General features: G+C 48.7%; 7 protein-coding genes across 7 annotated transcripts; 3 read left to right on the top strand and 4 right to left on the bottom strand.

The window, feature by feature from the left end:
• Positions 1-56: 56 nt before the first annotated feature.
• COCVIDRAFT_109463 (hypothetical protein) lies at positions 57-5,633 on the top strand (the record flags this gene model as incomplete). Its single annotated transcript, XM_014697277.1, has 3 exons — positions 57-415; positions 472-1,355; positions 3,505-5,633. 3 exons carry the CDS (start codon positions 57-59, stop codon positions 5,631-5,633), a joined length of 3,372 nt encoding a protein of 1,123 aa, XP_014552763.1.
• Positions 5,634-6,269: 636 nt separating this feature from the next.
• On the top strand, positions 6,270-7,097 carry COCVIDRAFT_41146 (lytic polysaccharide monooxygenase; the record flags this gene model as incomplete). Its single annotated transcript, XM_014697276.1, has 3 exons — positions 6,270-6,392; positions 6,455-6,871; positions 6,936-7,097. 3 exons carry the CDS (start codon positions 6,270-6,272, stop codon positions 7,095-7,097), a joined length of 702 nt encoding a protein of 233 aa, XP_014552762.1.
• A 314-nt stretch (positions 7,098-7,411) lies between these two features.
• Positions 7,412-9,958, bottom strand: COCVIDRAFT_109531 (hypothetical protein; the record flags this gene model as incomplete). The annotated part of the gene is made up of 2 exons (XM_014697275.1): positions 7,412-7,991; positions 8,685-9,958. 2 exons carry the CDS (start codon positions 9,956-9,958, stop codon positions 7,412-7,414), a joined length of 1,854 nt encoding a protein of 617 aa, XP_014552761.1.
• Positions 9,959-12,734: 2,776 nt separating this feature from the next.
• Positions 12,735-13,991, bottom strand: COCVIDRAFT_109545 (hypothetical protein; the record flags this gene model as incomplete). The annotated part of the gene is made up of 1 exon (XM_014697274.1): positions 12,735-13,991. A coding segment is annotated over one exon (1,257 nt), but the record flags the coding sequence as incomplete, so codon positions are not given.
• A 408-nt stretch (positions 13,992-14,399) lies between these two features.
• Positions 14,400-15,611, bottom strand: COCVIDRAFT_109446 (hypothetical protein; the record flags this gene model as incomplete). The annotated part of the gene is made up of 2 exons (XM_014697273.1): positions 14,400-14,955; positions 15,010-15,611. 2 exons carry the CDS (start codon positions 15,609-15,611, stop codon positions 14,400-14,402), a joined length of 1,158 nt encoding a protein of 385 aa, XP_014552759.1.
• A 794-nt stretch (positions 15,612-16,405) lies between these two features.
• COCVIDRAFT_109519 (hypothetical protein) lies at positions 16,406-17,457 on the top strand (the record flags this gene model as incomplete). Its single annotated transcript, XM_014697272.1, has 2 exons — positions 16,406-16,511; positions 16,850-17,457. The coding sequence occupies 2 exons, from the start codon at positions 16,406-16,408 to the stop codon at positions 17,455-17,457; spliced, it is 714 nt and encodes a 237-aa protein (XP_014552758.1).
• A 191-nt stretch (positions 17,458-17,648) lies between these two features.
• Positions 17,649-19,649, bottom strand: COCVIDRAFT_29933 (hypothetical protein; the record flags this gene model as incomplete). The annotated part of the gene is made up of 5 exons (XM_014697271.1): positions 17,649-17,864; positions 17,919-18,063; positions 18,125-18,407; positions 18,466-19,386; positions 19,442-19,649. The coding sequence occupies 5 exons, from the start codon at positions 19,647-19,649 to the stop codon at positions 17,649-17,651; spliced, it is 1,773 nt and encodes a 590-aa protein (XP_014552757.1).
• Between the last annotated feature and the right edge of the window lie 3,410 nt (positions 19,650-23,059).

Here is a 23,059-nt window from a genome sequence, read left to right as displayed (position 1 = left end):
CCACTCGACCCATTGGACCATCTCTCCGTTTATCAGCCTTACACAACATCATAGCCATGTTCGAGAACCTGTGTGCTCTCCCTGTGGAGCACGATATTTTTGTACAGACGGTCCATCCCCAGCAGCCACTCGTAGCAGTCGGCCTGGCCAATGGCGATGTACACACCTACCGCCTCCCTGCCGGCGCAAGCGATGACGACAACGACGACGACAATGACACGACATTAGCATCCGAAAGCGGCTTTGGAACTATCGACCGCATCTGGCGCACAAGGCGACACAAGGGCAGTTGCCGGACCCTCGCATACAGCGTCGACGGTGCGTCGTTGATCTCTGCAGGCACCGACGGCATAGTCAAGGTTGCGGATTCCATGACCGGCCAGGTGACCGCGAAGATCACCATTCCACTGGACCCGTAAGTCGCAGCAAGAGGCGAGAATATGCGGATCATTCATCACTGAGACGGAATAGCTCCAATAGCGGCATCGACGCGCCCACACTGGTCCACGCCCTGTCACCGCAATCCCTCATCCTCACCACCGACTCTGGAGCGCTGCATATATACGACATTAGGAACCTCAAAGGCGGAGAAAAAGTCTCTCTTAAACCAGAGAACACGCACCACCCACACGACGACTACGTCTCCTCGCTCACCCCACTACCACCTACACAAGCGAGTACAAGCGGCTTCAGCAAGCAATGGGTCACGACAGGTGGCAGCACACTGGCCGTCACGGACATCCGTAGGGGGGTCATGGTCCGTAGCGAGGACCAAGAGGAGGAGCTGCTAAGCTCTACCATTGTCACTGGCCTCTCAACAAAGGGCTCCAACGTCGGCGAGAAGGTTGTGGTTGGCGCCAGCAACGGTGTCCTCACCCTTTGGGAACGTGGTGTATGGGATGACCAAGACGATCGCATCATCATCGACCGCTCTAAGGGGGGCGGCGAGAGCCTTGACGCCATCACTGTCGTGCCTGATGGTGTTGGGCCAGGTGGAAAGATTGTCGCCGTCGGTATGGGCAACGGCAACATTCGCTTCGCCAAGATTGGCCCCAATAAGATTGTCGCCGAGCTCAAGCACGACGAGCTATCGCAAGAAAGCGTCATTGGCCTTGATTTCGATGTCACGGGCAGGATGATTAGCAGCGGTGGCAAGACTGTCAAGGTGTGGGGCGAGCAGACGTGGCAGGACGTTGATGAAGACGACGATGGCGAGGAAACCGAAAATGGAAAGCGCCAGCACGATAGCGATGAGAGTGACGACAGCGATGACATGGACGAGAGCAGCGAAGACGAACCCAAGCAAAAGCGAAAGAAGAGAAAGAAGAACAAGGGTCAGCAAGCAAAGGGACACGGTATTCTGCACTTTTCCGGCCTGGACTAAGCCATACACTACTGTTCTGTCGCCCTCACTTTGTATTAGTCTTCATCTGGGGAATTTCTGGATAACTGAAGTGCATGATTCGAGCAGATTTGCATTATTGTCTAGGCACAGGAGTTACCTCGTCTCTGTACTTATCAATCATTGATCATAATAATGAAACAGAACAGAGTTCAATACAACCACCCAATCCCCCGTTTAACTGTAGTTGTACAGCCCCAGTAGCAGGATGCCAGCAGTAACTTTTCTGTTGATCATAGTAACTAGAATCATAGGGCTAGTTGGAGTTGAAAATTTGCGGTTGAACATGTCACATCGCTGGCCTTGTGTTTTTAGGATAGCAACAAGAGTTTCTAAGATGTTGATATCTACTTCTAGCGCTACCATCGACACTACGATTGTGCTTCACTTATCACTTGCAGCATCGTGCTGGACTGGTCATTATATATCGATATTAGCATTACATATCGTGTGAATACGGTGGTCATGTTGAAATTCTGGTTTTAAAGACGATATCCATCGCGGTTGTTTGTTAAGAGCGAAATGCAAGTTGCTCCACAACAAGCACCCGGGTCACTCAAATCGCTGTATGCGTTGGGCGGGTTGCAGCAAGTGCTGGTTCCGAACGAGGTTCCACAGCGTCCGGTACAGCAGTCACTGCCCGCTTCTAGTTGTTCATCTAGATTTTGCAACGTGATTGTCCCAGCGTATTTCCACGCAGCCTTGCGAGGCTAAAGATGGCAACCTGACTCGCATCATACCGTGCGTCACACCAAGACCTTGGTTATTACTGTAATCAGCTTAACTGTCCTACAAATCTAGATCAAGGCTGCACATCTCTTATAAAAGGGGATATCTAACTCCTCGTTCGTACTCTTTTGGATAGATGATCTTCGGGGCGGGCGCGAGGCGACGCAGAAATCGTGGACCTGTCGATGCGTGAGCGTGATCACTTGCCCGTCACAAACAGTTATTCACTGCTAACAGTACGCCTCAAATAGCACACCTTACCACATTAGCCTTGTACATGCTCGTATCTGCATTCTTGGAAACTCCTGGGATGGACCAGAATCACCATCCCCGGTGTTCAACTCTTAGTCTTTGTATCCTTTTGTTCTGTCACACTACGTATTGAAGATTTGCTTTATGCTACCAATTGACTAAGAACAGCACCACACGTTAAGAACACTACTGGCTCTGACCCCTTTCTTTGCAACCTGCCGCACTTGATCGAGGGCAGCGGCAGCCAGACCGAGTCAGGCTACTTTGTTTGGGATGCTGCCCGCCCCAGACCAAGATCGGTCCCCATGGCGCTAGCACTGGAGGAAATGCGGAGTTTCTTACATTGGTTTTGATCCACCTCTATTGAGGGTCCGGGGAAATCTCCAGTAGCGGGAGTATTGGATCTACTGAAGAAATCAAATGGACTCGAATCTTTTGCATATATTAGTATATGGACCAATGCGATTTGTGTAGGCCTTAAGCGCCACTCCGGAATAGAGCGAGAACTAATCATACTAGCCCAGTAACTGTCCTGCTCTACACTAAATAGCGCATCGCAACCTACACAGACCATACCTCTCCCCACTGCTCTCTGTTGTATTGAGACGCAGAGATTTGAAATCTCTTCCTCCTCCAGATAAAACAAATCCTGTCATGGAAACCGTGGGACCTGACGGATTATTCCTTTGGCAGCATGGAACTGTTACAAAGTCAGACACAGGGAAGTATCCCTAAAGAAGACAAGCCAACCTAGGTTCTGCGTACATCATCTGCTTAGACTGATCAGAGATCCCTGAGCCAACATATACCCACGTCCAAAACCCAACTTATTGTCTTGGATGACCAGGAAGAATGCAGCTTTAGACATGTCGCTATGTATACATGTTCTCTTCAGTTCTCAGTATCAGCCATTCCATTTCTGGACTAGCTTATGATGTCCGCATGGCTGAAACATGACAACATCCCTCCTTGCACACCTTTTCACGCCACCGATCAAATGGCCAACTTACAGAAATCATATCAGCATATTGAGCATGCGTCAACGTGTCCATGCGCCACAGACCCGCAAGGTGCGAGGGTACCATAAAAACGCAACCAGCCGGCCTTACTCACTGCCTCAGACGACTGCAACTGCTTCTACTCTGCACTATCCAAGACATCCGTCTTCCAGCCCGCTACTTCTGAAGGACCAAGTGATGCCACTGGTAATCTGGATGAGCTTGCCCTAGATCATATCCGTGATTTTGTCAGTCAAAAGCGCTTGCAGAGAAGTGAAAACGACACTCGATCTCCTTCATCATCGCTTTACCAACCTCTTGCCGATGGTGAGATACGCGTTCTGGAGCTGTCCCCTGGGGAATTTGAAGACCCTCTTCACGGTAAACTGCATACCGTCAACATCGACTTTTCACATCCATCAAGGGTTGAGCATACCGTGTATCCATTTGACAACCCCGCAAACACGAGTAGAAGGACATTCACATATACGAGGCACACTAATCATGCAGTGTCCCTGACTACAGAAAGTCCGGTATGGTATACTGCCCTCAGCTACGTATGGGGAGCGCCAGTATTTGACCAGACGATTTGGTTGGGAGATTTTTCTGTTAAGATCCTGAAGAGCCTGGCTAGTGCTCTGCGCTACTTGCGCCTGAGAGACAAGAGTATATACGTGTGGACAGACCAGATCTGTATAAACCAGCAAGACATAGCAGAGAAAGGACAACAAATTCCACTCATGCGCATGATCTACTCGCATGCAACTAACACGCTTATATGGCTTGGCGACGATGATGGCGAAGACCCCGTCGGCGCCCTCGACTTGCTCGAGACTGTCTACGCTCGATTACAGGGAACAGATGCGCAAGTAACACCAGCAGACTTTGCCAGACTAGACTTTCCTCCCGTCTCGGACCAAGTATGGTGGGATATCCGACAACTTCTCCGGAGGCCCTGGTTCAGTAGGTTGTGGACAATACAGGAGGCGGTGCTATCGAGGAATCTGTTTATCAAGTGCGGCCATGCATCAGTCTGCTGGGATGACTTGGCGGCTTGGTGCTATTGCTTGGAAGAGACCGGCATACTCCGCTGGCTCGTTAGCAATGCAGATTTAGACCTTCAACGTCCCCTCCGAGAGAATCCAAAATTCTTGCCGCCGCAGGGAGCCGTGGTTGTGGAGTCCATCCAGGCAGATCGTCTTCAAAGCATGGGGCTCATCCAGAAGGAATATCTGCTGAACATTCTAGTATCAACAAGATATGCCCAGGCAACGGAGCCCAAAGATAAAGTGTACGGTGTCCTTGGAATAGCCGACTCCAACATCGTCCCAGATTATTCTCCCAGTCTCTCTGTCAGAGAAGTCTATCACCAGGCCTGCTTGACGCAGCTACCCCATTTGAAATATGAGCTGCTAAGCTGCGTCGACCATGATCAGCCATTGCAACCATCTTGGGTTCCGGACTGGAGTACTCCGCGAGCTACTGAAGCGTTGGGTTACTCGACGAAAGCTTGGGCTCTGTATTGCGCTGGAGGCAGACCCGTAAATGGAAAGGAACCACCCAGAATGGCATTGAGCGAGGACAAGAATGCACTCACGCTAACAGGAAAGGTTTTTGACACAATCATTAGTGCAGGGTGTGTATGCGAGGATCCTGTGCTTGACATCGTCGACCCCAAAGGCCAAAATCGCGATCTGGCGTCATACGTCGAGCTGGCACTCAAATCGAAGCAATGGCACAAGTATCTCATATCTGGGACTTCTGTTTACAAGGCTTTCCTTAACACTCTACTTGCAGGACGGGATGGCTCGGGGGCCTTGGCCCCGACAATCGACCATGAGGAGGCTTTCGGTCTAATACTTGATTCAACGACTGGCCAAACGCCTTCTTTGCCTGGCCAGACCATCAGTACACGCCGGCAGAAGGGCCACTTTACACTCGAGAACCTCAAGACCCGGAAGCCGGCCAGGACTCTAGAAGATTTGCAAACGGCGCTCCGGGCCGCATTGAGCATGCGCCGATTCGCCGTCACCAAGGAAGGTTACTTTACGCTCGTTCCGAGGGGCGCGCAGATCGGCGATGAGATCGCAGTGTTTGATAGAGCTTGCGTGCCATTTGTGCTGAGGCGGAAGAATAGCGACTCAGCGCAGAATGATTTTGAACTCCTGGGCGAAGCGTACGTTCACGGTGTCATGGAGGGAGAAATCATGAATGTGGATGACGTAAAACTCGAAGATATTACGCTTGTTTGAGGGCGCGGCGGATAGTCGATCAGCCGAAGCATCTACGATTTCCTTCTGAAACATGGTTCCTACGTGATCGTGTGTGCGAAGACTACCATGTATCGTGTCCTGGCATTTTACATGTTGCGGCATATAGTGCGTACTAGCTAAGTCGGTCACAAGCTACACCCCTCATATAAACCGGCATTTATACCCAATAATCTTGGCACAACGTCGTCTCGCAATCTACTTCCAACAATGCGATTGGCTCAAATCAGGGTCGCGTAAACCTCCGATGAACCCTCGGCATGTCTTATATATTGCTTAATTTATACTACTGCCACTACACGTTGTCGGCGGCACGCGTTCCGAATGTAAAATGGGGGAAGCCGCCACGCTAGGATCTTGAGGGGGGAGGCGAGCAGGTAGCCCAGCAATCGGTTGGTGGACATAGTAAAACGCTCCACTTGTTTAGATTCTAACTCGCGGGCTGAATGCTAGTATTACGTTGTTCGATGTTTAGTGGTGTTGTAAACCCCGGATCCCGGGCCAGAAGTCTGGGTAAGTAGGCTGGAAGAACATGTTTAAAAAGCGCCCAAGTCCTCATCAAGTTGACATTCGGCACCCATTTACTATTCGAAAAAGACACCAGCGCAAAACATCAATATGAGACTCTCAACACCTCTCGTCCTCGCTGCGGTAGCCTCCTCAACCACCGCCCACACTATCTTCCTTAGCCTCAACGGGGGTGCCGTTGGCGACGGAGTTCGCGTCCCCACATACGATGGCGTACGTCTCACTACACACCCGACTGTCCACCATCTTCCTTCTCTAACCTTGAAAACACACAGCCCGTAAGCGACGTAACCTCGAACTCAATAGTTTGCAACGGACCCCCTAACGATGTCCCTGCCAAAACCAACACCGTCATCACCGTCCAAGCTGGCTCCAAAGCCACCCTGACATGGCGACACACACTCACCTCTGGGCCCAACGATGTCATCGACGCCTCACACAAGGGACCCGTCATGGCTTATATGAAGAAAGTCAGTGATGCAAAGACCGACTCTGGCATCGGCGGAGGCTGGTTCAAGATTGCACAGGATGCTTTCGACGGCTCAAAATGGGGTGTTGATCGCCTCATTGCTAACCAGGGCAACCAAACCATCACTATTCCAGCTTGCATTGCACCAGGCCAGTACTTGCTCCGCGGTGAGCTTATTGCGCTCCACTCTGCCAGCCAGCTCATGGGAGCCCAGTTCTACATGGTGAGCTCCTAGTCCCTTTCTTTGGTTCTTTCTATCGAGTATCTTACTGATGCGACGGATGTAGGAATGCGCACAAATCAATGTTATTGGTGGCTCTGCTAGCAAAACTCCTTCGACTGTTTCGTTTCCTGGAGCGTACAAGCAGAATGATGCGGGTATCGTGTACAACTTGTACACTGGCTCAAAGACTTATACCTCGCCTGGACCGGACGTTTTCACTTGCTAGATATGTGAATGCGTGATCTACGTTCACTGTATATAGTTCTCATGATAGATTTATGGCATTGTAGAGTTTTACAGAATCAACACTCGTGTTTGGAGCAGTTGTGCAACGATGACAGTTGCTTTATAGCGTTCTTCACATGTACGTGAATTTGCAGGAGTTCTTTTTTTTCTCTTAGTCTTGATAAAACTCATGCGTCTCACTTGTATGGTAGCCCAACCCTCTAGGCGTCGATCGTTTGATTTTCAGCTTGCTATGTCTTGTAGTTTATACTATTTTCCATGAGATATATGCTATGGCAATACGACCAAAACCAATTAATTGAGCACCCTGTCCTTTATCCATGTTTCCAATTCTTCCCTATACAGTGAATCTGCATAGTCTAGCGGTGTATACCCTTGATTGTCTCGAGCGCTGACATCAGCACCGCCCTGGATCAATGCTCCGATGGTTTTTGTATGATCACGTATCATCAAGCTCTGGCTGCGCGCAAGAACAGCAAAATGCAATGATGTCTTGCCCGATATGTTCCTCGCTTCCAGATTGGCTCCGTTCTCGATTAAGGGCTGCACTATCTCAGGGTAGTTCCCTTTCGCTCCTATATGCAGAGCTGTTGAACCTTCATGATTCTTTTCGTTGATATCTACTCCTAAGGATATCAACAGCCTGAAGATCCCTATGCCATTTTCTGGAGCGATTCTCCAAGCGAGTTGATGCAAGAGCGTTCCCCGGGCATTGTTTTTCGCTTGGAAGTCCAGTCCCTTATGCAGAAAAAGTCGAACCATTGCTTCACTTCCTGAATCAACCGCCGCATGGAGCAATGTACCGCCACTATCATCCTTGACCCACATATTAGCTCCCATCTCGATAAGCAACCGTACGTTTTTGAAGAGACCGCTTTGGCAGGAAACATATAACGGAGTCCTCCCACTATAGTCCCTTGCCTCAAGATCCGCTCCTCTATCCAAAAGTAATTTGATTATTCGCTCGCCATGTGTTTCTGGAACTAGGTGCAACGGGGCGATCTTGTTACATAGATCATCGGACATGGCATTCGAATTTGCGTTTAACTCGAGTAGGAGCTGCACAGACGCCGACTCTCCATTCAATACTGCATGATGCAGTGCTGCAATACCGTCCAAATCAAATTTGTTAATGTCTGGCCCCCCCTCCAGAAGCATATTCAACATTCTTTTGTTACCCCAACGAGCTGCTTGGTAGAAGGGATTCGGGCGAAACTGGTGTATTGTGAAACTTGCATCTTGATCAAGAAGTTGCTGTGCCACTACTTCATCTTCGTTTTCGAATGATCGCTGCAAAGGCGTGAAACCAAGGTCATCCTCTACATCAACATCGACTCCATGTACAAGTAGGAGCTGCACTACCTCCTTGCTACCTCCTCGGACAGCCCAATGCAAAGGCGTCATTTCTCGTTCATCCCTCTGATCGAGAAAATATGGTGATTTGAGTTCTGGGTTATTTTGGAATATCGCTTCTACCCAGGACGGTACTCCGATAAAGCTTACAATATGTAGCAAAGGGGGTGTATGAGTCCACTGAATCGGCTGCGTTAAAAGATATGATTCCCACCACTTGGCACGTAGTGTGGAATCGGGCTGGAAAAAATCGTCCAAGTCGCTGAATAGCTTGTTTTCAACGTCAGGACAGTGTTGGATATGCTTTTCCCAATGAGAAGTCGCATATTCAAGGAGTGGTAAATCCTCTGATTCACGTAGGCACAACTCCCACATTGTAATGCGATGATCAGCATTTTGCGCAATAATGTCGAAACATATGCGGGCGATCATACGACGTGTTTCTTTCTGTCGAACCCGAAAAAACTCCAAAATGTCGTTACTATCTGTATCACAGCGCAATAGATAGTCCCTTGCTGATTGATGGACGAGTGTAACCTCTTCATGCTCAACTTTAAGCATTTGACCACACAGGGATATCTCGTCCATGGTTGTCTGCCTAAGAAGAACAGATCTAGGTAAGGGTTCGATGCCTTTGGAACAGATAATCTGGGGAGCTGGTTTCAGACCAACTGCTTGAGCCAGCTCTGCAACTTTCAGGGGGCGTTGGGCAAGGCAGACCCATTGTAATATCAGTGATGATGTCTCTCGGTTTTCGGAAGGAATTCCAAGTAACATACGATCATAAATGTTACTCAAATCGCCCGGTAGTGACTTCAACTGCTTGCATACCTGGCTCCATGTACGCACCTTCAGTAGCTCGTTGATGACAAAGCCTACCCATAGAAACGTGCCATTAGCTCCCGAAATCAGGGCTTCCCGTACTGTTGGCTGGAAAACAACGTCTAATTTCTTCCTCTGGAAAAGCTCTTTCACTTTTTCGCAAACAAAGAGTTCGATATCACCACCATCATTGCTAGCATGGTCTTCGTCAAGATCGATTTTTTCACAACCCTCTAGCCCCTCTAGGTCCCGGCTTACGATGATGATCCTAAAAAGACTCTCAGGCTGATTTGGCGAGGATTGAGGTTCAAGCTGGTCGACGAATCTCGGGATAAGAAATCTTCGCGTGTCCTCATCACACTCATCAAGCCCATCCACTATGCAAAACAGATCGCCCAGTGTCGCGTCAGCAATGATATTTTGAAGGATGATCCAAAGGGATGGCAAGGATGACAAAGTATGAGCTCTTCGCTCAGGCATCTCGAGGTATGTGAAAGCGTGTTTAGCAAGCTCTGGCCGTTTGTCTATGATTTGATACAAAAGGCTTCTTAATAGATCTGTGCCCTTGTCCCGCTTTTTGTGAATGCAGAAATAGTAGACGAGTTGTCCTGCGTTGTATTTTGATAGTTCTTGTTCAAGATCCTCTGTCAGAAAGATTGAGAGCATGGTTTTGCCTTTTCCCGGTCCTCCTGTGACCCAGAGCAGAGGTGTTTCCCCTTGGTTCCAAGATCGATACCCTCCATTGTTCTTGATCCACTCGCAGGTCCCAGTGACCCTGGTACCTTTATTAGTGACGAGTTCCAGACGGTCGACTTCAGGCTCGGAAACGAATAACGCATCTCGGCATAACTTCGCTCGCTGTTCGATTATCTCTGTCAAGTCTCAGCATCAGCTAGGATATCGAGCGATCACGTTCAACATGCCCTGAGGATTTGTACAGGACCCGAAGTATACATCGCGCGCGGATCCATAGACACCCTGCGATCCATTCTGTATAGTACCATGACTAATATTCTGATGCTGAGCAGATTGACCTGCAAACATCGCTCTCAAAGGCAGGAGTCAATCCTTGCGAAGATTCGAGCGTCATATAGATGCTGCAATAGCACAGATGATGGAAAGGTGCTGAAAGTTCTGAGGAAGTCTGAGGACCTAAGGGCGACGGAAGTGGAGTTACATTTGTAGCCAAGCGGGGTATGCGGCGCAGGAGTAGGAAGTGGAGGACTTGGCAATGATTCGACCGCTTTCCGCCCCCAACACTTATATCCATACTACTATCGAATCCTAGAAAATGAGACTTAACCTGAGGTACATCTCCTAAAGCCACATGCCTGTTAAAGACACTACAGAAAGGGATCCCGTCACGTTTCATGCATTTCCCCCCTTAACTACATTGCTTTAGCTTTTCTACAAAATCCAGGTCTATTACTAGCTCTGGTCCCAAGAAAGTATCAAGTCCCTGCTGAGATTCGACATCAATCTTCAGACAGTGCTCAATGATTCTGTATAACGAATCACCACATGCAGCAACAATCTGCTGCGAAGGAAACTCGGAGTTTACAATCCCAACTTTGGAACGACTCGATAGAAGCTGCTGCATCATGTTCGAAGCATTGGCGGTCGGCCCTTTGAAAGACTCTCTGGTCCAATAACATCCTCGATGGGTCGCCAGAGCACGATCTCGATCATTATAATACAGAGGCTGTATAATGTCATACAATTTACGATGATAGCCGTCTGTTTGGCTGGACTGCGCGTTGGGATGACGATAGATATCCTTGGCAAGTTTGAATCTAGGTTTCTCGGTTCATTGATCTATGTTGCTAGACTCGAAAGATCTGATCCACAGGCGAATCTTGATTGGAGATTTGGAGAAGGGAGGGAAGTAAGAATATAACGTTATCCGATCGCGAGGCCTTATGCAGCCAGTTCAGGGTATGGAGGCTATACAGACTGGCTTGTCTGAGTGTAGGAGATTCGTTAACAGGCTTATCCTCCACTGGACTTGCATATGGTCGGGACGGAAAGAAGAGCTAGTTGAAACCTCTTTCCACTCTATCTAGACCGTTTCATCACGATAATTGGCCGATGTTCTTTGCTGTAGGTTCTCGGACTCAGGCGCGCCTTCCTTGAATTTGAAGTCCTCTAGCGCAAAGTTGTCTATCGATGAGTTGAATAAGAACTGGGGTAGCTGGTGGTCATTGGTTTTATCGATCTTGGTTAGTTGGATCATAACCTGAACTAAGTGTTTAACGACGGCTGGGCTCAAAGGCAGAACAGTTGATTTTATCTATAGCTTCCTCACTTCTCAGGCTTCTATACGCACGAATCTGAGTGGTACAGATGGTCTTATCGCAAAACTTAAAGAGATTGGTAATCCAGCCGACAATGTGGCGCTGGTGTGAACACAGGATATAGTCATAATACAACAGCAGCCATGGCCCACTGTGGCATTAATGATGGTATGCATACTCAACGAGAGCCAGCAAGGGGAATGGAGGTGAAGTCTTTCGTGAGATATGCTGCACTTCGCAGCATGATGATTTGAGCAATTTCCATGAGCTGAGGAATGATACCCGACGAGAGTCACTACCTAACATTCTCTGAATTGCAAAGCATGCACTGCAAAAGAAATATGGCAGTCGTTTTATCATAACAACTATCACCCAGCCATTCTAGCCTTTGACAACCCCACCCTTCGTCGCTTCACCCTGCGACATTCTTCCAAAAACTCCAAACCATCTAATCCGGCTTTCCTTTTGACCAACAACCTATCCGCGTAACCAGCGGAAAATATGTTCTCAAACAGCATACGCGGTGGTGTCTTTGGACGAGCACTATGAGAAACCATGTGCTTGACTTGTTTCTGCAAAAACGTTAATTCCCCATCTGATTAGAGGAGTTTCGTTGCACATACCTGAGATGTCATCGTGGTCCATGACAAACCACGAAACGTGCACTTGTCTGCTATCTCGCGCTTTGGTACGCGTGCAAGGGCTTCTTTCTGATCCTCTATCCCATCAGCACGCGGCGTGATGGTAACAAAAGGCTCCGGTGGATTTAGTAGCAGCGGCGGCTCGTTGAAACTGGGGCTAATTTGCTCTAGCCATTTCATGATTGACTGGCGGTTTTCCACTTGCGGGTTAAGAATGAGTGCAGCGGTACTGGCCCTGCGACACAATGCTCCACCCTTCAATTCAGTGTCAGCCTCATCCAGTGAGATCTCAGTTTCGCAATCTCCGGAAAGCTCGCTTTCATCAGCCAGATGGCCGTCAGGATGGATGCAAGGCGTGCATGGTTGTTTCCTTGCAAAATAGACTCCGGAATTGTGCTCGTTGCCAACTGTCCTTGTTGCAATAAAGCATCGAGGATAACTTATTTCCTCCTCTCCATCAGAACTCACACTCTCCACACCATCGTCTGCTTCTTTCTCGTCGCCTTCTTTCGTATGTCGTACCCAAAAACAATAATGCGGCACATCGCAACTATTGAACCTCACATACCGCAAGTTTCTCAGCTCTTTCTCATCCTCACGTATTTCCCTAAGCCCAAAGTCCAGATACGCAGGTACGTAACCCACAGCCCGTGGCCTCCACTTGCAAGTGTCATACACTTCAGCCATCAACCTCCCCTTGATCCTCTTTCTCTTCTTCTTCCTCTCCTCCTTCGCTCCACGATACGCTTCACACGTCCTATCTACGCGTCTCGCTCTTCTCTCTTCCATACTCCACTTGCCGTATACATCAGCAAGGCTTTTTGCTGGGTTACTAGCGTTGCCAAGATGAAAATACAGGGTAGCATTATCTCCTTGCACAAGGGTTCGAGAAGCCCACTCTTCACCTGTTTCAATAACAGCGTTGCGCAGTATGCCTTCTAAACGCCCGTCGTGGGCTGCGGCGCGCACAGAGTCAGGGAGAAGGGGGACAAAGTCCGGGTCTACGGTTGGAGGGTATTTGAGCCCTGGGAGGCAGAGTTTCTGCTTGCTTGTTATTGTGATGATCTTGAGTGGGGTATAGGATTTTCTTGTAGGTAGGAGAGCGGGGACGTGACAGAGATAACAAGACGGGATGACAGGTGGCATGATTTCGTGTGGCCATTCCAAGAGTTGTAGTTTACAGGATGGTATGAGGTGGTGATTGGTGGGGTCGGGAACTGATTCCGTCGAAGTGCTATCCCAGGACGAGACGCTGAGTGCGTATCCTATAGCCTCGCCCATATACTCATCTGGAAGGTTTTGCTGGGCTTCTATCTCATTTTCACTCTGGGTATCGTCACTGACACTTTCAGCTCGCTCTTTTTTCCGCATCTTCTCGACCTTCCTTCGGAGTTTAGCTTTGATGAACGCCTTCTGTTCTGCAACGATACGTTCCTGTGCCCTCTTCGCTTCCTTTTGCTTCTTGCGGAGTGCATTTAGGTTTTCGCGTTCAGCGCGTTTCTTGTCTCCATCGTTTCGCTTCAACGCCCACGCCATTTCTGCCTTCTTCATGTCCTTGCGGTATACACCGCGCTCTTTTGCTGCATCGAGCAGCTCTTTGTAGTTGTAGGCATCATATATAGAATTCGTCCTGTCTGAATCGCGCACCTTATGTGTACCACCCCGGCGATGCGCAGCGGCTTGTGGTGCCTTGCTGCGTCCGTTAGACTCCAGGGATCGACCGTATGTGCTGGCGTGGCTTTGTTTTCCTCTTCCTCTAGGCATTGTGCTGATTTGTTTATTGGCACTACAAGAATGGCTTGTCACTATAATTTAAAATTTATAACCCCATGTTAAATCCACAGATCAAGGTGTAGGACACCAGACGTTGCGTGGGACTTGAGCCGCGATGGAGATGCCATGTATTTTGATGCCCAGTGCGAGAACCGTGTCTTTGACGGGTCTTGGGTGGGAGTGGTGGCATCTGAACACTTTGTTGTCACTGTAGCCTTTGTCTCATTGTTAGTATGGAGGGAGAATCAATGCAAAGACTGCGAAACATGACCGCACACAACGTTCAATGCAATGTCACTTTGATATTTGGAACAATTCATTTGCAAGTATTTGCAAGACTTTAGGGTATCTCACTGTGGCGGGTTAACTTACGGATAGTTTTGATTGGGAGGAAGCTGCTTACAATTCCGACTTCGCTGTCTCTTCCCTCTTTTCCTTTTTAAAGTCAAAGAAACCCTCCAACTCCATCCATTCAGCGGTGAAAGCCATGAACAGTTTAGTCCAATCTTCCACCGTATCCATATCTAGATGTTCTGCGTCATCCTCCATTGTGTGCCACACAGTTGGAAATGGCGAGGGAATCATGTGTAGAATTTCAACGCCACGAGCCATGAAGGGGACGTGGTCGTCCTGCACAAACCCACCCATGAAGTTGGTGCTTTGCTTGGATGCTTCGGGCAGGAAGAGTTTCTCCTCGCGAGGCTTCTTGTTCTCACGCTTTGCCATTTTGGACTTGTGATTTGGAGATGACTTCATCAGACCGAGTTTGCGCAAGCGGTCTTCGATCTTTGCCACGTTTTGGTACGCCCAATGAGTGGTTGAGAAGTACGAGGGTACTTGTGGGTTCTTGGAACCTAACAGGTCAAGGAGGACGAAGAGTTCGATGGAGTCGAGGGGCGTCCGGTAGATCGAAGCGGCGGCATGGAAGGTCGACTCCCAATCGCCAGCAAGAGCCCTGCACATCATAGCTTAGTACTTGGTTGTATTGATCAAAAACAACGTTACCCACCTGGCACCATAGAGACTGTCGGTGTCGGTCCAGGATTTGAAAGCCTCCTCGCCGTCCAGCAGCAAGACTTGGACGCCTTTGTGCTCGACTTCAAAGTCATCACCCTTTGCCTCGGCCCACTTCTTGGTCAAAGCCGCGTCGATACTGCGCACGATATGCAAGATCATGGCGCATGGGGCGGCACTGTCGGTGGCTCCGATGAAGCCCGGAGGCGTGAACTTGCTGTCGTAGTGGGCGACCAGCGCCAGCCTCGACACATCGCCCTCCAAGCTGCCTGGAGGGTCACGCGTGGCAATGATGTTGACAAAAGGCACTTCCTTTCCATTACTGACGGGAGTCGTCGACGAGGAATTGTGCAGTTCTATCCGCCATTCGGGCAACTGTGACTTAAAGAAGTCTATAAAGTGTTTGCGCACGGCAGCATTGCTCTCGGTCCCTGATACTCTAGGGACCAGAATGGGCGCCAGCAAGGAGCCCTTTTTAATGTCGAAATCATCGCCTGGCCCAGGCAGGTGCTTGAGTGTCTCGTCGCTGAGGTCGTGGTAAGCGGAGCCGAGGGAAAGGCATGAAAGAAGCGTCAGGAACGCGCGGGCGAACAACATAATTGCGGCCTATCACATGAAGCATGCACCAATCAATCCGAAGCGGGCGGGACAGAGGAATAACGGTGGTTCAAACAACAAAATGACTAGTAGCAGACATAGCGACGGCTGGCACGTGTGTAGTGGAGTAGTGTAGTCGATTCGAGTAGTATAGAGGAATCGTGGCTTCTCCTTGTCTCCCGCCCAGACCCTGACACACGCACCGCCGCCTCTCGGCGCTCGGCAGAACTTGTTCCGTGTCGCCGACCCACGTGACACCGCGACATCTGCAAAACTCGATACACATTCACCCCCTCGTGCGTTTTCGTCATTGGCCAATTGCACCCGACACGCGACCAACACCATGTACAGCAGCCATTGAAATATTACGCGCCAGATATTTGCATACTGCAGGGAACATTATTCAGCGATTGAAATACAATTGTAAAACCCATCTTCTACTCACCACCCACCCACTCCCACTCGACATGCAGCCACGTCTATTCGTCTTTGCAGCTGCTATCAGAAGCGCTGCACCATTATCAAGAGGTAGACAGCCGGTGATCAAGATACACAGCTTCAGCTTCGTATGCCAGGGCTGTCAAAGGAAATTTTCCACTTCTCCAAATCTGCGCTTCTTTGGGAAATCAGCAAAAGAAGGAGCCAAAACCGCGGAGAAAGATCGGAGTGCGTGGAAATCACCTTCTTCAGATCCCTCTTGCCATGAACTGACAACCAAAATAGGATATCCATCTAGACTACTCATCTATGATGCAGGCGACGCACGCACCACATGGATCTCCTTCTGGAAAGCAATGGCCTTGCTGCAGTTCGGTACCACTTTAGTTTTCGGCGTACCCCCGTTATGGAACAATGAAAATCAACCTGACCCGCGATTGAGAAAGATGCAGGCCATCTTGGGTGAGTGTTTTTCCTTTTGCTTTCATCTCATACATTCCCATTCACCCCTCGGAATGTCATATGACTTTGTTTGGTGTTCATCCCGCGACTATCTTTTCGAAGATTTCTCCAATGATTTCCGGTCACATCTATTTCTCTCTCAGTTCATCTTTACAGTAGCCTTCAGTTTCTCAAAATATGTTTCCTTATTTTGCATCCTCACTACGATCCTTACCAGTCATGCAACTCCGCGACACCTTAAAGGGCATATGTTCGATTGGCATTCCAACTCCTCACCTTCCATCTTTCTTTTCCATTACACCGCCCATACCCAACCAACATCTAACAATCCCACTCAGTCGGCGTCCTTGGCACCATCCCCACCCTAACCCTCGCCTACCTCACCGCCCCCTTCGTCCACCAAATCTTCCTCCAAATCCCTGAACACGCTCGGCGTTCCCGCCATGACCTCATTCGCTTCGCCAGCACCTTGCGTAAGAACCCCCTTGCAACTGCAAACACCAAACTCGAGTTCGTCACTCTCCGCATCTTCCCCTTCCGCAAACACACCACCGCTTTCCTACATGAACTACGTGCCCTGCCACAGCGCCGATTCCGCCTTGCAAATATTGAGTTGCCCAAGACGGAGGCATGGGCGCAGAGGCAAAGGGAGAAGGGTATCATGAAGAGGGTGCTGGACGTAATCAACGAGCCTCGGTTCAAGTTTTATGTCAAAGAGGGTAGGTTGTATACGATGAAGAGCAAAGTTCCCGGCGTATGGGAGGAGGTTGCGGAGAGGATTCGGGACCAGACGGTCGCCGAAAGGGAGGAGCAAGAAAGAAAAAGCAGGGATGGCGCGGTTGTTGTGGCGAGGAAACCTGTTGTACTTGCGAAGAGAGTGAGTACGCCTGTTCTCAAGGTTAATGAGAGAATCAAGAGACAGACTACGCGAGGCTTGCGCAAGTAGACACTGAGATGTCTACCATGACGATGGGTTCAGCAGCTTCCATGCATAGAGCATGAAATATGGACTGTAGCCAAGCAATAGCAACGACCTCAAGGATGCAAAATGCAGCTCTGGTTATGACTAGAGCAGTGCTTTGCACGACCACATTTAGTGTTTTTTTACTACGGTCCCATCCATCCTTACACAGAATTCTACGCCAACTCATGAAACGCCGGCTTATCCTTCTCAAGTTTGTCATTATAGCTCGGCAGTTCCTTTTCTATCGATGCACCCGAATCAGCAGTCTGATCCACCAGACCACAGCGCTCCAGGAGCTCTGCAAGCCCAACCTCACGATAGACCTCATTCCAACGTTCCTTTTCGCGCTGCGCAGTGCCGACTGATCCAAAGAGATGATCCATCTCTTCCTAGAATATTCATTAGCATCGCATTTTGTTGACTTATTTGAGCTTCCAACTTACCAGCGACAATCCCCTTGTCTCCGGGAAAAAGAAGAAGATGAAAGCAGCGCCCACAGCAGTGAAGATACCAAAGAAGATATAAGTGCCATAACGCAGGTGCGTAAGCATATCTGGTGTTACTTGACCGACAATGAAGTTGTTCATCCTGCAACAACGTAAGTATCTCGAGCCATGAAGGCCGCTAATGGGACGACAACTTCACTCACCAGTTAGAAGACGCGCCAAGAGCAATACCGTATGGGCGGTTTGCCAGGGGCCAAATCTCTGCCATGACAATCCACGAGCAAGGACCCCACGAATAACCAAAGAAGACAACAAACAGCCAGACCATGGCACATGCAGCCCAGCCCGCACCTTGATGGTGTGGCCAGTCGTTTTCAAAACTGGCTACAATGCCAGAGATGATGAAGTGGCAAGCAGCCATACCGATAGCTCCACTGATAAGCACTGGTTTGCGGCCAAGCGTGTCGACATACAGAACTGCTGGGACTATTTATCTATTAGCATCATGTATTGGGGTTGAGTTATATATGGCTCGTCAACTTACTGGTTGCAACAAACATGGCAATGCCCACAACGCCAGTAGCCAGTAAACTAACAGAATTACATGACAACCCCAGATCACCGAAGATGGTCGGCGCATAGTACAAGATTGCATTAATTCCCGTCCATTGTTGGAACAACATGGTAAGCACTGAGATGACGACGCGCTTGAACATGCCCTTTGTTGTAAATAGGCTTCCAATTGCCACAAACTGAAGTTTGAAGATTGACGCCGCACTCATATCCTGGAGGTGGGGGAAGTTTTCTGCAAGCGACTTCTTCTCAAACAAACTCTGAGCGCGGATCTCGGCGTACTCGAGCTCAATAAGCTCATCGTCCTGGGAAAGGCCACGCAGCTGAGCGAGCACACGGCGGGCCTCGTCTTCGCGATTGTGGTGGACGAGCCAACGTGGAGAGAAAGACATGAAGAGCATACCGACACCGAGAAGGACAGCGGGAGCCAGTTGCAAAGCAAGAGGGATGAGCCATGCAGAATCCTTTTGTCCGGCTCCGGTTCCGCCGATGTAGTTGGTGCCATAGTCGATCCGAAACGAGACCATAATTCCCAGTGTGATACTCAATTGCTGGAGTCCAACAAGCGCACCGCGTACCTCTGGTGGAGCAATCTCCGCGTTATACATCGGCACAATCATGGACAAAGAGCCTACGCCCATACCCGTAACAAAGCGACCACCCAGGATAGCGCTGTGTCCGATTCCTGTGATAGCTGTGCATTGTACGATAACACCGACGATGAATATGGCAACGTTGATCAGAATGGCCCATTTCTGCGACAGGATCTCAGCAAGAAAACCAGAGTACATGGTTCCGAACCAAGCTCCGAGTTCGAGAATAGAAACCAGCCAGCCTTGTTTGGAAGAGTTCCATTCCAGCGTCTGTGGATCTTTGATGTAATCGCCCATATCTAGGAATCATTAGCATAGACTATTGCAACTTGAAAAGTATCCTCAGCTGCTCACGCCTCTTGAAAGCATTCATGGTAAGAACACCAGAAAAGACACCCTGATTGTATCCATATAGCAAGCCTCCCAAGCAAGCAAAGCATGCAATACCGGACACTTTTGCGTTCTTTACCAGGGCCATGGGTCCGGATGCGCCAGCGAGGGCCTTTCGACGTGCCAAAGCCGCTACCTGGATATCACCGCCACCACCACCGACAGGAGCCATGTTGAGGGATTTTGAATGGCTGACGTATCAAAGGCTGGTATCGAATACCGAGAGAGATATTCTAGACTTGCAAGAAAGGGGCGCGCAAGATCAATTAGTCCTTCAGTAGTCCATCCCAAGTCCTGAACTGTGGAAACCCGGTGATATAGTTGTCCTGGAGAACCGATACTACATATGCAATCCGAATTTGCCTCGCCGTCACCGCATACTTGACTCGAAAGCCGTCGATTGTTCATGACGGATAAACAAAACGGTTAACCTCAGTCGCACCAATGCTTGATTCTTGCTGTGGGGGCGATGCTCGCGTCGGAGTTATCGGAAATCAGCAATAGATGCATGTTTCGTGCGAGATGGAGACAACCCGAAACTAGTGGAGAGGACGCGTAACATTGGATCAGAGCGTGGAGAGTGGGTATAATGGCGGGTTGCCTTCAGTGGGGCCCCGTTGTTTGCTAAGCGGACACGGATGAATTGATCCATCTGTGCCACGGCAGCCATATCGTTAGAAATTGGCGAGCCTACACCTCATGAGATTGTTCTTTCCAGCTTGCTATCAAATGCTCCGTATTCAGATCTGTAGTCCCGGGAAAGACAAGCTTTGAGGCTCAACTGCAGGAACCAAGCTTTCGCAAGCAACGTGTGGCGCGGGAATAGATTGGAAAGCGTTCATCTGCCGCTCCGCGGGTCTCCATGTCCCGACTATGTCGGACTAACAAGCCGCTTGTGTGGAGTCTCCAACGTGGGTTATTAGTGCAACTTTTTCATTCTGCCTAAATACTAGAATGCCTCGGTTTTTACAACGAGTGAAAGACTAGGTTTCTAGAATTCCGCGGCAGGGTCAGGGAGCGTGCGGCTGTCTATATCGCGAGTGATTTTCCATCCACGATTCAGCCCAAAGTCCATTCTACTTGAATTCCTTGGTCCGTGGGTGAGGAGTTCGTGAGAGGACAAGGCGTCGTTCAATATCAGCCAAGCATGGTGGGTTCATAGTGATGTCATACTGGGCGGAGAATATGTTACATGATTTTCGTGATCGTTTTCATTTTCGGACTTCACTGAGTCTCTGGAGTCAGATAGTTGTAGTTACTTTGGAATTGATAAAAGCTTATAAAGACATTATAAAGGAAGTTTTCTGGGCTTTAAGGGACCAAGAGCAAAATAATCAGGTTTGTTGTTGTTATTAGAGAAGGAAGCTGTGAAAACCCTTAATCATTGTAACTTTCACAGAAGATGAAAAGATGAGAAAAGCTGCCGAAAGACACCTTTCATGTCTTGATTTGCAAGGTATATTCCGACTCCTCGTCAGGTGAGTTGTCGAGCCCTCCGTCACAGAAAAGGACATATTGACAAATAATCATACAAGTAATCCAAGCAGGAGTTGTGTAAGCCATTCCTTCGAAGAATACGAAGGGCCATCCCGAACATATAAAGTTGATAACAGCGAAAGCTAACGCGAGTAGCAAAAACAAATTTTGTGCATAGATTGAAAATCTGAAACGAGGTGTTCCATAAAATGGCAAAAACAGCTGGAAGAAGTCCATGAGTGATAGAGTAATCTTGGTGCGAATAAACAGGGCAAATTCTCTGGCCCGAGGAAGTCTCAAGACAAATCTCCACCACCAGCAGAAGAATAAGATACAGGGAGTTATGACGTTCACTTTGAAAGCTCTGATAGCTGCGATGGTGCAATTTCCGATGAAAACAGAGATCAAAACGCCACTTTGGGCGATATTTCCACGTCTTGGATGACTCAGAAGATTGATACGAAGGAACCGCATGCCGTTAAGCACAAGGAAACTGCCAACTATGTTCAATAAGGAAACGCCCAAGGATGCTTTGTGAAACACTGCATCTTCTAGGGAAAAAATATACGATAGCAGTGCCCACCCACTGGCTCCTGCCACAGAGAGATATGGTCTGAGCTGCGGCGTTCTTGGATGATGATGCTGTCTTTGTTTCGTAAAGGAATCCAGCCATTCGTACAGTAAGGGAAATTGATAGATATGACCAGGATCGATGCTATTGACCAATTCTAGTCGTGATACTGTCCATGACCTCGTGTGCGGGCTTTATGAAAGCAACGGTCGAGTCGTCAGTAGACGCAACTACATAACTATACTTTAGACCCGTGACAGTATCGTTTACTCTTGCACCACAATTGCTGGGTTGGATGATTTTATTTCCGTCCTCGAATACATATTTTGGAATCTAGTAGATTTGGGTAACCACATGTAGGCGGGGATCTCCAAAGGTTTACTGAGACAGTGAGACGTGGATGCAAAACATATTACCCTGGTGGTTATGATGGCGGGGGCAATTTCAGGTATGTGCGTTATGCTCCACGGTTGAAGCAAAGCAAACAAATCATCACGGAATTTATGATTAGTTATCATCATCAAGGCCCAATCCTGGTCCACCGAGAATTCTACAGTCTCTCCGAAGATGTTGAGTAAACGATATTCTCGGGATTCAACAATTATTTCGGAAAACGCTCCCACCCCTACCCGCTTAGGTTGGAAGAAGTTTGTGGTATGTGAGTCTCTTGAAACGGCCAAAGCAGTATGTAAATCTGTATTACGAGAGGAGAATGAAGGGCTTTGGAATGTTTCAAGATGCTTACTCAACTCATCTGTACAGAGCTCACACTGCCCCGAGATGCCATCTCAACGTGTGGTCCCGTTTCGTATTCGCCATCTGCATACCCCGGAATCTCTAAGTCGCCATCTTCACTTTCGGGATCATTAACAAGTGTATCGGAAGTGTCCCGTAGTATTTGTGAGACAGTTATGTGATATAACTTTGAACCGTGTGACAGGAATCTTGCAGCGCCTCGACACACCAGAAAGGCTTACTTGGTTGTGCATGCACAATGCCTTTGAATGATCTTCTCAAGAATCAAATTCCAGGACCTGCACGTAAGGATATCACCCACAAAATTTGAGAAAATAGTGCCTTAACAGTCAAATCGCGATAGGATGACCCTGACTGGAAGTCATACTTTTCATACTACACCAAGAAATGCAGTCTGATGATAAGCAGCGATCAGCAACTCTTGGCAGCAGCTCACCAAAACATCATAACCATTGTTAAAGATATCGAGACCACGAATACCAAAGATGAGATAAGGGCGATTCTGCAACTGGCGGTTGATAGATGTTTGACGCCAGATAAAGCGCAGCAAAAAATGGAGAGCGCCACACGACTGGCCGCGAGACTTCTTTCTATGATAGATATAAGGCCATTGCCCAATAATGCATATTTGGGGCGATCACCCTTGCTTTGAAACCGTGGTTCACTGAAAGACTGCTTGCAACAGGTTTTTGCTCGTCTACTATGGAAGTATTCTAGGAAATTGAAGCTTCAGTCGTTGTTCACAGGAAGAAAACCTGTTCGCATGGCAAGAATAGAAC

Source organism: Bipolaris victoriae (genome assembly GCF_000527765.1).
Source record: "Bipolaris victoriae FI3 unplaced genomic scaffold scaffold_102, whole genome shotgun sequence".
Classification (NCBI taxonomy): Eukaryota; Fungi; Ascomycota; class Dothideomycetes; order Pleosporales; family Pleosporaceae; genus Bipolaris; species Bipolaris victoriae.
This window is presented reverse-complemented; position numbering and strand designations above follow the sequence as displayed.